Genomic DNA, 18371 nt, shown 5'->3' with positions numbered 1-18371 from the left:
GTGTTTAAACATGTCATTGGAACAAACTTTAGTAGGCGGTTAAAAATAATAAAACAACTATAAGTAAACAACTAAAGATATAATATTAAAGATTTATTTCAATAGTAATAAGAATTATAAGGTGCACAATTTTTTTTGGTAACTAAAAAAAACACTTTATTACCAATATTCAGACTTTATTTTTTAAGATCAAAAAACTTTAACAATACTTAAAAAATAAAACTTGAAAAAAATAAAATAGTGTTTAATATTCAAAACATTTTTACGTTTATTATGTTTTACTTTTTAAGTTAACCCAGGGGTCGGCAGGTAGTTGGTGCTCGCGGGCCAAATTTCAAGTTTTCAAAATCTTCGCGGGCCACAGTTTTAGTTTTAGTGATACTTGAATATTCTTTTGGTTTTAGTTTTGGTCACACCAGAGATAGTTTTACTTTTATTCACTTATTTACTTTAAATGACTTTTAGCTACACTTAGAATGCCTATTTAATACATAAATGTTTATTGTAAAAGAATTTGCATTGTTTAATATACTTAAGTCTTAATAAAATATGTACTCTCTTAAATACTTAATAAGTTAAACTTAATTTTTATAGATATTTATACTGTAGGTAAGCTAAATCAACTTTTTTAGCTTAATTAATGCTGGAATACTTTAATAAAATACCTTAGTGGTAATTAATTAGCCTTAACACGGTTGCCACTCTAAAAGGAAAAATGTCTAAATTATATTAAAAGTTTACTAAAAGTTAAAATAGCTAAAAACTTTCTGTTAATCAAGCTTAAATACATAACTAAAATATTATTATTATAAAAAAGCACAATATGTAAATAAACAAAAAATTACAACTAGGAAACTACACTACAGTCATAAAAACTATTCTGAGAATTCGAAGATTTATTCATAATGTTTGAAATAAAAGTTTCAGATACACCTGAGTTTTTTATAAAAAATTCTTAAACAGCTTTAACCTAGCCTGAATTAAAAAAAAATTTCAAACTAGCCTGTTTGTTTGGCAACCCTGTTCAAAATAAAGTTCACAAATAAAGAAATACCGAAGTTTATTAACAGTGAGTTAGTTATATAACTAAATAAATTGTTGTAATTCAGCTTTAATGGACAATTATGTTTTTAAACATTTTTAACAAAACTATAATTATTTATTAAGCCATTAATGAACTAGAAAAACCTTTTTTTTTTGAGCATTGTAGCAATTCTATATCTGCAATAAAAATACTGAATTTAAAAAGAGCAAATGGAATTATAAGACGAATTATAAGGACTATAATATAATAGTTTGGATTTATTGCGAGAAACAAAAAAAAACAAATCGCTTAAGTCAGTTTCAACAACGCACATAACTATTTTCAGTAACTACTGAGTGATTAGAAAAAACTGTTTAGGCAAGTTATAAAGTAGCAAAAGTAATTATTAAAAAAAAAGATACCGTTGACAGTTGAAAACTTATTTAAATAATTTGTGTTTGCGTTAGTAAAATATTTTTGTTTATTTCTTCAATACCAACAAGAAGTCGTGTTTAGGAAATGTCTGAAGATTATAAAGCCGCATAAACCAAATTAGGATTTAAATCAATCTATTAAGATGCGAGAACTGATACAACAGATATTGCTAATTCTAGAATTTTTATTACAGGTGGTTTTACTAATTTTGAAATTTTAGAAGAATTTCTAGGTTTAGTTCCAATACAAAGTACAACAATAGGTAAAGAAATGTTAAAAGCAAAGGTGCAATGCTCCAATATTAAGTTTTTTAAAATAAAACTTTTTGCTTCTATTTTTAGTATATAATTAAGTTAAAGGAAAAAAAAACTGACTTAAATAATATAGAAAAATTTAAAAGATACTGTTAAGATACTTTAAATGTGTTTTAAAAAAAATATTTATATGGTAGATTATTGTGTCAAATCGAAATTTCATTACTTTACATATAATTTTATTTTTTAACTTCCAGTTTTTTTCATAATTCTCAAATTCAAGGCTTTTTTAGATTTTTAAAGTATAAATTGTCAAATTCCAAGCTTTTCCGGGATTTTTTGGTAACACTAATTGTTCACACTTATATGTTTACAATTAGTATAAATAATAATTCAAATTATATCAGCTGAATAACTTAAAATTTAAAATATATATTAATAAAAACCAATACTGTGCATTGAACAAAACATACATCATAAATTTAATCTACCACTCTTTAAAGCAAAAAAGTCAGTCCGAGTGACCAAAACTAGCCTGACATTTTACCATACAAAAAGCAATTCAAGCCAAAAACTGAAAAATGACCAAGTTGGCCTGAGATTTGAAATCTTCAAACAGTCATAGTCTGAGTGTGTGGTAATTTCTATTTGTTTATTTAATCGAATTTAAACTATTTTGATAAAAAATGTAGAAACTTAATAAATTACCATTTCTCTATCTAGTTTGTATTAAACTGGTAGTTTCAAAAAACATAAACTGTTTATAACAGTATGCAACGCATAAAAAATATTTCACTTTGGCAAAAAACATAGTTTGAAAAACCAAATGTATACCTAAAAAAAACTTTTTTAATTTATGTCATATATATTAATTTAAATGCGTCTTTACACACTTAGATATTACATGTAGAAACAATAATGTTAGAAAAATATGCATAAACTAAATTTTATCTGGTTAAGTATTAAATAAAAAGTGGTTTTAAATATGAGCATCTTTGTTCATTGGTGTGCATAGGAATTAATTTAAAATGCAAAAAATACTTATAAAAAATCAAAGATTTCAAAACCAAAGTAAAATTAACCTTATTTCTTATTATTATTATTGTTATTATTATTATTGTTATTATTATTATCATTATTGTTATTATTATTATTATTATTACTATTATCATTATCATTATAACTATAATTATCATTATTATTATTATTATGTTATTTTAAATGTTTTTGTGTAAACTAGAATATAACATTTAGAAATAAAACATATGTTATAGAAATCTGTTTTTTTATTACTGTGCATTACTTTTGTACAAAACGGAAAACATTTGCATTTAGTTTTTACTAAATAGATATTATATAACTATCTTACTAATTCAAAGCACTTTTTACACTCTTTTTTCAGAAAATAATTTGCTGTTGTAAGAAAAAAGTTCTTATTAAATTGATAAAAAAACCTAGTAGAATGCTAACATGTCTTTTTCACATTTTTTAAGCTAAATCATTAAAATCTTTTAATTGTTATAAAATGTTATACAGGAACTCAAAACTAAATTTATCAAAAAAATTAACTTTAAATATATTTTTGCTTAGCGGGCCACATTTACATGCTCGCGGGCCGCAAAATTTTCTTTCGCGGGCCGCATTCCATTCAAAAAAATAACATGCTCGCGGGCCGCAGATTTACCCTTCGCGGGCCGCTTTGGCCCGCGGGCCGCAGTTTGCCGAACCCTGAGTTAACCGTTTAAAAGCAAAACATATACATAAATTTCTCCAGCACCTAATATATCTGGAAAACCTGTTTACGCGGTAGTCTTTCAAACGCGATGAAAAGACCAAACATCAATGATTCGATATACAGTGCACTACACGGTCCAACAGCTAGCAATTCGAGAGTACTCAAGCACACAGTTGGCGGTGTACTTCGAAAAATATACTACCTCAATCAACATGAACCTCTTGAGCGTGAACAACCTTTGTATCTATATCACGGTGAGTGACAAATTCATACATGGGTTTAAAATCATACAAAAAAACTGTGACAAAGATATTTAAAAACAATGCATTAAGAAATTAAAGTTGTCACTATATTACAAATTGGTAAAGTAGTAATTATAAGGTGTGATATACTTTTAGGTAAGAGATATTACGTGGAAAAAGAAAACTCACAAAACTTGAGCTTGTTTAATTTAGTTAAAGACGCCTCGCTGGGCTACTACGATCATCTGAAGTACAAGGAAGAGTTGCACAAAACAATTGAAGATATCAAGTCGAATGTAAGAGATTACATGGGCGATTTGAATGAGGAGACTCCTGTGATTTTACTAAAAAAATAAAAACAGTTTTCATTTAAACATATTGATAAAAATAGGATAAAGATCTTGAATTTTTTATTTATATGTTGATTAATAAAAAAATCTGGTTACTAAAATTAGCTTAGCTTTAAAAACCAACTATAGTTTTAAGTATGTTTTTCTAAGATAGATAAACTTGAAAGAATTTTTTTACAAACTAACAAAACTACTGATTACAAACTACAAATAGCAGTATTTAGTTAGTATCCTGGACATGACATTAAACTGCATTTTTGGTGTATGCCTCGATAACCGGAAGTTTTTTCGTACTCCAAGTCAATAGCTTGTTAAACAATATCTTGAATAATATTTTTTTTACATAAAGTTGTAAAAAATTGTGACACAAAAAGCGTAGAAAAAGTATATTTTTTGTTTTTGAAACCATTGTGAGAGTTTATTTTTGTACATAAATCTTTCTCCTCCATTAACTGATACTACAATAAACGAAGAGCTGCTTGTCTATCCTCTATAGTTTAAAACATCTACCAGAACTTTAAATGTTTGTATAGTTCTTAAACTACTAGTTGAATCCATGTGTCTTTCTATTGTAGATAATTTATTGTTTCTCTTTTCATCATGTTTTTGCGGGCAGTACTGCTAGTCTTGATTTTATTAGCCTTTTTTTTTCAGCAAACCCTTCTGCTTAACTACAGCCATCTTCTCAAATTGATCATGACCTTGTTCTGTTTTTTCTTATGACTGGTGCCAAAAAGTTATTATTTTTTTGTTCTGCCTATAATAACTAAATATGAAGTATAAATGTTGTTTTGACCAAGGGTAAATTGCAGCAATTCTAAAAGCACTTTTATAACTTTTTGCAAACCTTTAGGATTAATCTAATAAAATACTATTCTGAGTACAGACTAAATAAGTATAAAAGTAAGCTTTAGGTTTTTAGCCTTTTTCAGGACTTGGAAAATATTTACGACAGAAAATATACGTTTTCTTAATAAACTCACATTATAACACTGAAAGTTTGTATATTAAAAAATAAAACAACTTTTCACGCTAAAAAAGGTTTTGTTTACATGCTACAAATTTGAAACACAATAAGATTTATTTAGTTAAGACTTAATTACTTCTCAGAAAATTTATTTACGTTTTCTTAATCGTTTTTTTGAAAAACTAACATTAATAGCAGTGAAAGTTTAAATACCAAAGAAATAAAACAACTTTTCACGCTAAAAAGAATTTTTTTGTATGCTACAAATTGGAAACACAATACGATTTATTTAACTTTTAAAGACTGTGTTACCTCTCAGAAAATAAAGCTTTAATAAATCTAAAAATACTCTATCGTGCTGTCCGTTAATTAGCTGATTTTAGTTGAAAAAGTATCATAGCCTCTTCATGCAAGTTTTATGGTAAAACCTAACCTTCTCTTATATCTAGAAACATTTTAACACTTTTAAATACGTAAAAAACAATTAACTAAATGTTTTACTATTTTCAAAGCTCGTTAAAGGTAGTGTAATTAGTATGATTTTTTAACAGAGGTTAGTTTGCAGTTTCTTAAAATACTTTTGTACAACGTGTTAAAATTGTAAGAAAATTTCTACCAATTCATTTTTAATTAGTTTGGAACTACTTTGTATTTTAACTTTATAACATTTACAACTAACCTTCACAAAAAGGTTTCGTCTTTTTTAAAACTGTCATAGTTCTATGTTTAAAGATCCAAGCACTTCTCAGTTCAGTTTTCTTTTAAATTTGACTATGAGTCATGTTGCCGACCAAACAAATATTTTCTGATCAAAATAAACTTTTCACCAAAATAAATGTTTCTAAACTAATAAAAAAATTGTTATAAGTTTACAATTAGACTTTTACCTCGTAACTACTAATCTAAAGTGCTTTATTACGGCTTGTTTTATCGAATTTTTGTGTAAAATAGTATTTTAACATTACAACTACTTAAAATAACTTCGACCGGCTGAAGAACTTTAATTGAAAAAATGCGGCCTGCGACTAACTTTTTTAGCGAAATCGGTCCACGACTTTAAAAAGCTGGTCTAATATTTCACATGAACATTTCACGACTTATCAAACAATGATCTTATACTTTTTGGAATAGAGTGAATTGTAGAGATATTAGTTTAAAAGTATCAGAATGCACAGACTATGTTTTTAGTAGTGTTTTATGTGGTAAACAAATCTATGTATGAAAATAGCAGCAAACATTCTTCATTTATTGTTTTAGATTTAGTAAATGTTTGAAACTTCTGACCTAAGAATTTTACTTTCCAACCTTTAAATTAAATGCAATGAGATTTAATACAAATAGTATTTTATTTTTTATTTTTTTATATAAGTTATATAAATGTTAAACTTTCAATAAACATTGTTATGTAACTCTAAGAGTTATTTTTGTAAAAAAAATGTTGCTTTTTACTTTGAAGACAAAACACATACAAAAAGCAAATGGTAATTAAAAAATATTTAACAATTCCTAGTTAAAAAAACACTGTTGTAAAAATATTTTTTTACTAAAATAAATTGATAAAATTTTAAAAGTTATAAAAAAGATGTGTTTTACGATTTTAGTTAAAAATAAAAAACGTGGTGTAAGGTTCAATAAACTAAGTACAAAAAATCAATTGAAGTTAAACATTATAAAAGTTCTTTATACCTTAAAAAAAAAACAATCGAAAAAACTCAAAGGATTTTAATAAATAGCTGAAGTGTAAAACAATAAATAGTAGTATTTTCTAAAGAAATTATCTAAAAACGCATTGTTAATTTAATTTTTGCTACAAACAATCACATAACTTCTTGGAGATAAGTCTGGGTTGAAAATTGAACTAATTTGTGGTTGTAACCCTGTTAATTTTACAAAATAGGTATTATTATTTTTGTACGTAAGTTAACTTAAACTACATATAATTTGAAGTATTTAAAAAATAATTACTTAAAATTAAGATATCTGCCACAATAGAATAATTTGCAAAAGTTATTAGAAAAAGATCAGTTAGTTACAAAGCATCTTCATTTTGACACAGTGCTTAAAACTTCAATTGTAAAATACTTTTGTTGCTTTCAACAAATATAAATGTTTTTGTTTTTTTCCAAGTAAAACTTACCATTAAGTATGTATTAGATATGTTCTAAATATGTTTTAATAACGTTTTATTAAATAAATAAACACATTATCAAATTAACTTTAATAAAAAGTTAAGTATGTACTGTTCAAAAACTAACCATTTTCCACCAAATACTGGCACCTATCTCTCAATATGAGTGATTCAATGACAGGTCCTAGTATAACTCCCAACGCAAAGAAGGTCACTACATTTCTCCACTTTCCTAACATTTCATCTACTTCTTCTAAATTGTACTCTGGTGTCTTTGCAAGCTTCAATTTTACTGTTGCTGCTTCAAGATATCTAGATTTTATTTTTAGTTAGACGTTCAGTATGTATAAAACTACTTTTTTGAGTTGAAAATAATGATTAAAATAAGAAGATTTTTTAAATGATAAACAACTTTTTTTAACCAATATCAAAAATTACAACTTAAGTCAGATAAAAAAAAAACAATTTAGTTAAGTGTTGAAAAATTGTTTAGTAAAACAAGACTAATAAACGTACTGTTGGAAGTCCATATTGTGCGCATTTTTGATTCCTTCAACATTAGGCCTGGTTATTTCTGGATGCCGACTTTTAAGTATGTGTTGAAGCACCGCTCTGTAGCAGTATACACGTAATTTCCCTTCATCCCCTGTTAGATTTCACATACGTGAACAGTTTAATTCGTATTAACTGACTTTTTATAAAAAGGTATAACACAAATCTTAGAGTTGATTGAGTTATAGTTAACGTTACCAGTTATTATTGTATAAAGTGTTTCTACCTGAGTTAGTATATATTTTAAATACACAAATAATTTTAATTTGTTTCGCTATATTAATTAAACAATATAATACACAATAAAGCCGGAGGCCTTATAAAAATAAATCGTATATTATATTGCAGAAAAAAATTTAGTTAAACTATTTTTAAGAACACTTAAAAAAAATATAAAATGCAAGGTTTTTAAAGGTGTATTTTTGTGCACTATGCTTGAGTGATGACTTGAAAAATATTTTAAAATAGCTTCATAGTTATACTTTAAAAAATATACTTGAACCCAAAATAGTTATTAGTTAAAAATAATACTTTATTAAGCTTTAAACAATATATAGCTATTAAAAACAAATTATTAAAAAAAAACAAAATACTTTTAATGACATATAAATTAAATAACTAGTAAAATAAAAACTGAAAGGTAGAAATATAAAAAATGATATAGATGTCATTTTTAAATTTAAGTTTTATACAGCATCAATAAAATGTATAACATTTTAAATTAATAAACAAAAACATACAATACAAGTTGTTCAAGTAGAATAATATACAACAAAACTTACAACTGAAAAAATGGTATTAAAAAAGATTACCGAATAAACATTATTTCAAAGTTCATATAGTACTTTAGAAATAAAATTAATATAAAAAAAAATTTTTAGAAATAAACTAACTAAAACAGTAAAATTAATTAAAACACTCCATATACAAACTCCGAGCATTGATTAGATAAATAATAATTACACAGTATGTCAAGAGACTTTATTTATTTTCAAACAAACATAATTATTTACTAAAACTATATAAAAATGCATCAACTAATTGCGATCTACAAACACACATGATACAATAGGAATTTATCATTTTGCACAACTGCCAAGATAGCTAAATGAAAGAAATATATAGTTTGCAATCTAAGAACAATTTACAGATGATATAAGTTTTAAAGCTGAACTTGATATATAAAACTGTATGTCTGCCTAGAGAACATCATATGCTCTATTGAATTATATTTTAGTTTTTAAATTTGTATTTAGTTATAACAGCAGAACCTGATACTTTAAAAGAGTTTGAAATTAAATAAGAACTTTAAAATATTTTTCTTCAATATAAAATTTTCATGCGAAGAAAGAAGAAAATATTTTAATAAAAGTAATATATCGAAATAACTTTAAAATTAAACTTGAGTTAATCTTTTGTTAAACGATAATTATTTAGAATGAGATTAATAAGAAATGCTCTTTCATTAAAACTATCAATCTTTTTAAATTTTTTATTTCAATGACTTTGAGAAAAACTGTTTGTGTTCTAAAAGAAGTACTTGAGATTGCTTAATTCTACTTGATAAAAAACAAAGTATCTCTAACCAAAACTCTGAATACAACTTCAAGTAGAAAATGTAGTATTAATACCTACGTACCCGTAAGGTATCTCAACAACTCAAACTATCACCAACCTTGTTTGAGTTCGTTGAGAAAAAGTTCTGTTGAGTGGCAAGCCATCCGCAAGCTGCTGTATTCCAACTCGTGATTCGGCATGCTTCTCACCAAGTTGCTCATCGGATACCCGCTTCTTATGTCGGTGCTTTCAGGCAGCATTGTTAATCTGAATGTTGTGCATAAATTGATGTGAAAAAAATAATTAAAAGGAAAACATACAACTGAGTTATTTGATTAAAGTTTTTTTATATTCAAAACCTTTTTTTTTAACCTTATGGATCGAAAACAAAGAGTAAATATTATAATGAACTAAGATCAGCAAAAATTAATTAAAGTTTGCGAAGAAAAAAAAAACTATTTACATCGTTATAACATTCCACACTTTATAAATTGAATTTAATTTTTTAGACTAAATTTTAAGTACTCACTTATTTTAATAAAATGCAATATTTCTAGTTGCTAGATCCACAAATATAAATACTTTCAAGCAAGAAAAATATATAACACATATAAACTTTAGGCAAAAGATTATAAGCTAAAATTCTTTGTACTTTAAACTGTTTTTTTTTTACAAAACTACCTGTGGTAGCAGCAAGCAACGGAAACGAGTGATTTTATTCTCCGGTCTTCACAGAAAATTCTCACCATTGTGGAACTGAGGTCACCGCAGGCGTGCAGCCCAGTTAGCAACACTCCGTTGTCATGGCAACCGACTTCATCGACAATCTGGCCGCTTTTCAGTTTGGTGTTCACGTTTTTGTTGGCGTGCTTGGGAAAGAAAAGCTTGTGGTCCTGGGTTTACAAAAAAAAAGTTTTTTAATTCTTTTAAGTCTATTTTGTGCCATTATCTATACACTACAAACTTTAAAAACAAATACTAATTTGTTTAACGAAAAACTGTTAAAATAACTTGAGCTTATAAACACTTTTATAAAAGTTTATTAAACTATCTTACTTATTTTTTCATAATTTCAAACGTTGAAGATATCTGAATCTATATAACTAATAATCAATAAAAACGTTCAATAAAAAGTTTATGCAAGCAACCTTTAAAGCTTTTTGAGTTTCCAAATCGAATTTTTCGGCTCGTTCAGTGAACTGGGTGTTTCTCTCGACGCCCATGACATCCGGCAGGTTGTAAACAACAGACAGCCTCCTCGACAGGTGGCCTTGCCCTGAACCAAAATCCTATATATAATTTTATATCTAGAATGTTTGTTCTAAACAACGAAAAATAACTTAAAGAAATATATCCAGTAAATTTAACTCTATGGAGAATTCAAAATATTTAATTACTAATAACACACAAAGCATTGGTTTATTAAAAAAAAAGCACACATTTAACTTACATAAATCTTTTTGCAGTCAGTGCCTGAGTAGGTTGTGGCGATAATCTGAAAATAGTTATAAGTTATCAGTTTATGCAACTATAACACAAAACAATGCTACGAACAGTCTGTAAAATATTTGTTTTTATATAACATTCTTAAGGTGTACTGGCTATAAATAAACCAAAACATTAAAAGATAAGTTTTAAATGTGTTTTAAAACAATCTAGAAACCTAGAATAAAGCAAAAAAACATTTAAGGTTTTAACAACTTGAAAACAACACAAGAAACAAATTGATTAAAAAACATATAACAACTTTTGTAGAACTAAAAAAGTAAATATATAATTGCTTATAACTTAGCCTCTTGCTACTTCCTAACTTTATAATTTTTCAATTTAAGATTATTTTTTATGTATTTAACTGGTAAAAAACTTCAGTTTTTAAATACAAAATAATTTAAAATTAAGTCGGAAACTTATTGAAATTATTTAAACTTAATACATTTCTTATGACAATTAGTACATTCTGTTTAAACAGCACCACACTTAAACATTACTTAATGACCTAAAATTGTTAAATTTTTTCAAAATATTTCTTAAAAAAAATATTTTGTTTTGGTTATGTATGTTTTTATATTGTTTTCAAAAGTATAAGTTTTTGGGTCTACTTTTGGTATAAAATTACGCTTAAGGTAAAAAACTGTCTATATAAATAAAACACTAGTGAATAGGTATTGATAAGCTACTTTTTGTGCTACTCAATGTGTTTTTTAATTTAAAAATAACTTTAATATTAACAAAAAATATCCAAATGACAGATTTTTTTGTGTCAAACCAAAATTAAATTACTTAATATGTAATAATTGTTTAAAAATTCCCGCTTTCTATAGGTATTTTAATGATTTTTGTACGAAATTCCAGGTTTTTCCAGGATTTCAGGTTTTTTCGGCAATCCTGTTAGTTAAAATAACTTTGAAAACTTTATACTTTGTCAAATTAACTATGAATTTGTCTATAGTTTTAATACTTACACAATTCAATAAAAAAAATATTTTTTGCTAGTTATTTAACTACCTCAAAATAATTGGTAGGATTTATAGAGATATTATTACTAAAGTACATGGTACAGTGACAAGTTTTTTATGTCTGGTGTTTACAGTTTATACCAGTATATTAGAAGACAAAATAATAAAAACGGATAAAACGAAAATTACATACTTATAGTTGAAAAAAACCTTTAAAAGTTTATTTTGTAAAAATGTTCAACATTTAATTATTTTTTAGAATCACTTTATAATTTACAGTTAAAACTAAAACAGAACTATCTAAAAATTAAGGCCATAAAGGGTAAGCCGTGTTTTTTTTTAAATTGATCTTATTTTATAGAGTTTTTACTAAGTTTTAAGTTGCTTTTTGCCGTTTTAAAAAATTCGAATTATTTTTTAAGATATGACAGGTCAAAGTTGGGCCGCATAATAGGTTTCCTATGGAAAGGGAAAACTAAGAGAGCGAAAAGAGACTATTTCATTTAAAATCTATCTCCTCTACATTTTTCAAGCAATCTTCTTCAAACTTTCACAGTCAAACATATTTAAACAAGATTTGTCTTATCTATGTACAAAAAAAAAACGACTTTGGACTTTAAATAATTCTAAGTAAAAATACTTAAAAAAAAAAACTTTCTCTTTTAATTTTTGTCATAAAATTCCGGTTTTTTTTAATTATTAAAATTCATATGTAATGTTATTTTTTTCTTATAATAAAAAGAACATTTCCTGAAAATTTGAAGAAGATAGCTTAAAAAATGAAGGAGAAGATAGATTTTTAGTGATTTTTAAAACTTCTGAGAAAATTGACCCCAAAAAATTTGCGTTCCATACGTTAGTATCGTAAACTTTTTACAAAAAATAGAATATCTCAAAAGTTAAATGATATTTTTGAATTATATAAAAACTGGCTTGTAGTTTGTACTTAAAGCTTTCGTACAAAAGCCAAAGTTAATATTGGTAAATAAAGGTGTTGGGAAAAATATACTTAACCAATTACGAATAAAAAACAAATTAATACTTTTAATAAAATTTTAACTGAAGTGTATTACTTTGCAAATACTTACAGGGGCCAAATGACAAATTTCATGTTCTTTTTTGGGTCCGACATGTTTGTGACACGCTGATTGCTTTAACTTCATTTTATCTGTTATAAAAACAAGAGTTTACTGTTAAGTTTGCTTATATACAAGAATATTTTAATTATATATCTTAATCTTGACAATTGATATTTTAAAAACAACTAAAGTCCTTTATACAGGGTTACCAAATGTTTTTGGCAATTTTACTGGGTTTTCTTAATTTCCTCCAGGTTTTTAAAAGTACACAGTTACGGGCATTTTTTATTTTAAAGTTAAGTTTAATGTAAAAAACTGTGTTAAGTAGTATAAAAACATTGAAAAGATACTCTAAAGCTACTTAATATGTGTTTTTTAATAATAGAAAAATTTGATGATGAAAAATGTTTTTTACCTATATGGTAAGTTTTTTGAGTCAAATCGAAATTTTACTACTTAACATGTTAAAATTGTTAAAAGCTTCATATTTTTCTCATGATTTTTTTTCAAAATTCAAAGTTTTTCTAGTTTATTTTTCAAAATTTCTCAAATTCCAGGTTTTTTAGCCTAAATTGTCAAATTTCACGTTTTTCCAGGCTCCAAAGTTTTTAGCAACCCTGTTTATATTATAAGCTATAAGGAAATGTAGAGGTGTTTTTTACTACTACAGTAAATGTTTTTAATAATATTTTAATAGTAAAACCGTTTTACTGTAAACTTGTGTAAGCAGGTAACTTAAAGTCTACTTTGAATACTTTAAAATCTTCATCATCACTAAACTACCTCTTAAGTGAACAGTAAATAAAAAGTTAAATAAGAAAAAAAAGATAACAAAAAATATTACCTGACAACTTTTGATTGTTTGTGTTTTTGTATTTTTTCGGTAAAAGTAAATGCTTTCTAACAACTAGAAGCTCCTTGAAGTCTTGTGGAAAACCAAATCTGAAATACAAAATAAATAATTTGTTGTTAATCTAATTACAAACATGTTTTTTTTTTTCATAAAAGCTCCTGAACAAAAAATGTCCTGACATAGCTAAATATTTATTATTAAAATAACCATCCCATAAAGCACTCTAGGGCTCCTAGCAGCTCCTTAGATAATTAAAATCGTAATTAGAAAGTTTAACTGATTTAATTTTTAATTTTTTTCCTTGTTCTTATTTTACATGTCTTTTTTAGAGGTTTATTAGTTGTGTTCTTATCATAAACCCTATGTCTACTTACCTTACAATAAAGTGTTTAAAATTATGCATGTATACAGTTATTGTTATAGTTTTAAATGTTCAAGAGTTAGAATAGTGCAAATAGTGTTTGTAAAGAGTAAAGTAGCAGAGTTTTTTAGATCATTAAAAGGTTATAATATCCTATATCTATTTACTCTTACTAAATGAAACAATATACTAACCAAACAAAATTTACACAAATCATCAGGTAATAAAACTGGTGGTAGTAATAGAACTAAACATTAACATTACAATGTAAAATTTCAAGATCAATGACTGTATTAATTTAAATAAACATTTTTTGTTTACTTAAAAATTTACTTTATATTTCTAAGTATACATATACTAAAAAACTATATGAAGTACAATGTTCTATATACAGAGCTTAATTATTAAGTATAATTTTACCATACAAAAAGGAAAACTCCAATGTAAAATACATAAATAATGGGTCTAACCACCCCAAAACAATAAGAAAAGCCATAAGTCCAATATTAATAATTGATTAATTAAACTTTCAAGCAATAAAGAGGTATTTGATAGCGTTAAAAAAGATTATAACAAAGCACTAACTTCAAGTGGACATAACAAGCTAAGACTATGATAAACATGACCTGAATTGTATTAGCCAGTATTTATTTCGGCCATCATCAACAAAGTTGAGATGTTTTATGCCATCGATAATAAACAATGAACTTTACCGCAAGATCAACAGTTGATCTTGCGGTAAAGTTCATTGTTTATTACTGAATTGTAGTAGTAAGAAAAACAAAAGATCAAGGAAAATAACATATTTTAACCCCACGTTTTGTAACTCTTTAAAAACTAATATAGGACTAATAATTCTTAGACCTTGTTCGCCTTCATTCTCCAAAAGACAACAAACTTCATAAGATTTTCAACAAGAACACAATCAAAATCTCGTATAGCTGTTTGCCCAACATGAAAAATATTATAAATTCACATAATGAAAAGATTTGAGAAGTTGAAAACAAAACAACTAGAACTTGCAATTGTAGAAATAAGACGAATTGTCCATTTAACAGTGAATGTTTCTTAAAAGGAGCATGTAAAGCAAAAGTTAGAGACAAGGAATACATTGGTTCCACAGGAAACTCATTTAAGAAAAGTTGGCAACAAAATAAGCAGAGCATTATTAAGAAATTACAATCAACGGATTTAACCAAATTTACTACATCTAACAACATTGAATTCTCCAAAATCAAATGGCAAATATTGTTTATAATTAACTGCTTAGTTCCCAAAAAAACAGAAAACTGCACTATCTGCAACCTAGAAAGAATGGCCATTGCTGAAGCGGACAGAGAAAAAGCACTTAATGTAAGAAAAGAACTAACATCGAAATGCCCCCATTTCAGATCTAGCTATTTTTTGTGTTATTTTTAGTTTTAATTTTGATATTTATTTTTCTATAATTTATTGTTTTAATTTTTTGTTAATTATACGTTTCAAGTTTTATTTATTTATTATTTTGTATTACTAGCAATTTGTTTACAAGTATTCATTTATATTTATTTTAATTGAAGAATGTTTTTGCTTAGTTTTATCTTTACAATTAATTAATTAATTAACTTCCCTTGTATTTGCTCAAGCATGTAATTACTAACTGATTAACAACTAATTACTTTCTCATTACCTAATCCCATTTTATTTATTTGTGTGCTTCATTTTATTTTATTGTCAATTTGAAAAAGCTCTGAAGAACCTTCTAGGTGAAACGGCGTTAGCTTGAATTGACAATTGATGAATAAATTATACTTAATATTTTTAAATATTGGAACATAAGTGATCAGTAATTATACAATAAGATATACAAAACACACAATTTCAATAAAACTATATATATTTTGAGCAATTCTCATCAGTTAAGTACAAAGCTAACAAGTAATAAGATTTTACAACTTATATACATAGTAACTAAATAATCAAGTAATCATAAAGTAATCAAGAGATTAATAAAAGACAAAAGCAGTTAGTAACAATTAAAATCATTAAAGTTTGTTTACACTTTAATTGATCTACAGTAAAACTAAAAATAAATAGAATAAAAACAACACTTTTATAGTATTATGAAAAGAAAAAAAACAGTATAGTAAAAATCTTTTTGCTTATATAAAACAGGTTTCCTTAAGAAAGTACAAATGGCTTCTAATTTAATAAAATAGAAAATATTACTACACGTTTTAATAATTTTAAATCTATTTAGATAATAACTGTTTGCAGAAGTTGAGTTATTAATTAAATATTCTGTAATAGATGAACGTTTAGATGAATTTAAAACCTTGACCGGTATATCATCTTTCTTATCTGAAAAGCAAAAATTATGTACACTCTTTGGTACATGCTCTTCAATCCTTTTCCTTAGATGTCTTGTTGTTAATCCTATATAGCTTGTTTTATAACAGCAGCAGTATTGGTAAATTACCATACTTTTATTTAAGTTTGATATTGGATCCTTACCGACCTGTGTTAATAGTGGCTTAGAGGTGAAGACAATTCTAGGGTTTGCTGCCTAATAAGTATTTCTTATTGATTGTCTAATTATCTTTTCTAAAATTTCCGAGCTTATATTAACGAATGGAATTTTTAAAGTAACTACACATTTTTCCGGTCCCACTGTCTTTGTTCTATCCAAACTTTTCAAATGTTAATGAACTGTTTTTTTTACTAACTCTTGTAGGTAACTGCTTTTGTTTAAAAGTAACTTGATCTGTTTGATATCACTTAGTAGCAACTCTGAGGAACCAATTTTGTTTGCACAATGACATAAAGTTCTGATTAGATTTACTTTTCTCTTTAAACTACAGTTTGATTAAATATCAAGTTTTTTATTCAGTTTAAGATTTATTTTTTGAGAAATCTTATTAGAGAGTGCCATAGCTCTTTTAATTTCTTCAAAGGGGGCCTTATGCAAAAAATTTTTGGAAACCCTGGTTTAGAAAACAATATAACTTCAATTAATAATTAAATTAATTATTTTCATAGTACAAACAAACTAAAAAAGTAATTAGTAAAAAAACTAAACTTATGATAAAAACATAACAATTTTTTTAAACAATTAAAGTTTATTATAATGCAAAATAAATTGAAGGTAAGTAAACTAATGTCTAAAAAAACCTACTCTTTATCTGCAAGATTTAACTCTTCTTCATCTTCTATTATTTGGTGAAGCTTCTTTGGATTGATGTTGTCTAGCGACATTTTCCAACTTGCTGGTAAACGACTCCATAGACTTTCATTGAAAAACTCCTGTATGAACGTTACTTTTAACCAGTTATCTTGGACATCAAACTGCTATTTATTTTACACTTTTAATGTTTAAATTAAATGTAACAAAACACTACAACTTTTTATTGAAGGAAAACTTGTAAAAAAGATTTTCTTAAAATACTAAAAAATTTAATAACTAACAATGATAAGTGAATCGCAAGTGAGAAATTTAAATTTGTCCACAAAGTTTACACACTTTTCAATAATTTCTTTTTCTGATTCCAAAGAAAACTTCATTTTAGCTTTATTTTTAATCAAGTGTTAAATGTTTTAACTATAATAAAAATATGTTTTAGTAAATTCTAAACTAAACTATGCAAGTTTGCAAGACTTATAGCTTGACATAAGCAAGAATTATTCAATTAAAACATTTTACAAAAGTATGCCTGAAAAATTGTTGGTATTATCCGTCTTTAAGAATGTAAACACTTACAAAAACTTTATCAGCAGCTTTATGTTCCTGCTTAACTAACCATCCTGCTAAATGTTTATGTTTGCAAATAAACACAGGGTTGCCACTTTTTGAGGACAAAAAGTCAGCCTAATTTACATTAAACAAGCCTGAGTCAGCTGGAACTTTTCAAAAAAGTTTATACTTTCCTGAGCTTGACGGTCTGAGTTATTCTGAATAGCTTGAGTAGCCTAAAAGTATGGTAATCCTGTAAGTGATTATAATTTCAATACATGTAACTTTTTTTTTCAGTATTGCATAAATTTCTTGGTTCTAACACTAAACAATAGCTGTTTGAATAATAAGAAATAAAAATAAACACTATTTTATTATTTGTAAAAACACTATGAAAAATTTTATGTGAGAAAAAGCTAAACATGCATTGCATTATTTATTATACCATTTCTTTTTTATTTTACAAAAATTCAAGTGTAAGAGTATAAAATGGTATATAAAAAATTCATAAATCCTTGCAGTTTAAAATTTAAAAAAACACGTATGCAAAAACATAGTAAACTACTTAAAGTAATTTAACTCTTACTTTAGTATCATGTTCTTTAGTTTTTAAGAATAAAATAAAAATAACTTTAGCAGAGTGAAAAATAAACATATTTTTAAAGCAAA

At 25.8% G+C, this 18371-nt stretch overlaps 1 protein-coding gene across 1 annotated transcript; it reads right to left on the bottom strand.

Annotated features, from left to right (window-relative positions):
• Positions 1–6634: 6634 nt before the first annotated feature.
• Positions 6635–17572, bottom strand: LOC145845799 (methyltransferase-like protein 25B). Its single transcript, XM_082952868.1, has 11 exons — positions 17438–17572; positions 17148–17275; positions 13624–13721; positions 12789–12868; positions 10695–10739; positions 10393–10533; positions 9926–10137; positions 9363–9511; positions 7652–7781; positions 7263–7447; positions 6635–6884 (listed from the first exon to the last, which is right to left on the bottom strand). Exons 1-11 carry the CDS (start codon positions 17531–17533, stop codon positions 6805–6807), a joined length of 1344 nt encoding a protein of 447 aa, XP_082808994.1. The 5' UTR covers positions 17534–17572; the 3' UTR covers positions 6635–6804.
• Between the last annotated feature and the right edge of the window lie 799 nt (positions 17573–18371).

Source organism: Thalia democratica, chromosome 1 (assembly GCF_965202585.1).
Source record: "Thalia democratica chromosome 1, ktThaDemo2.hap1.1, whole genome shotgun sequence".
Classification (NCBI taxonomy): Eukaryota; Metazoa; Chordata; class Thaliacea; order Salpida; family Salpidae; genus Thalia; species Thalia democratica.
The sequence above is the reverse complement of the archived record's forward strand: the minus strand, read 5'-3'. Positions and strand labels throughout refer to the sequence as shown.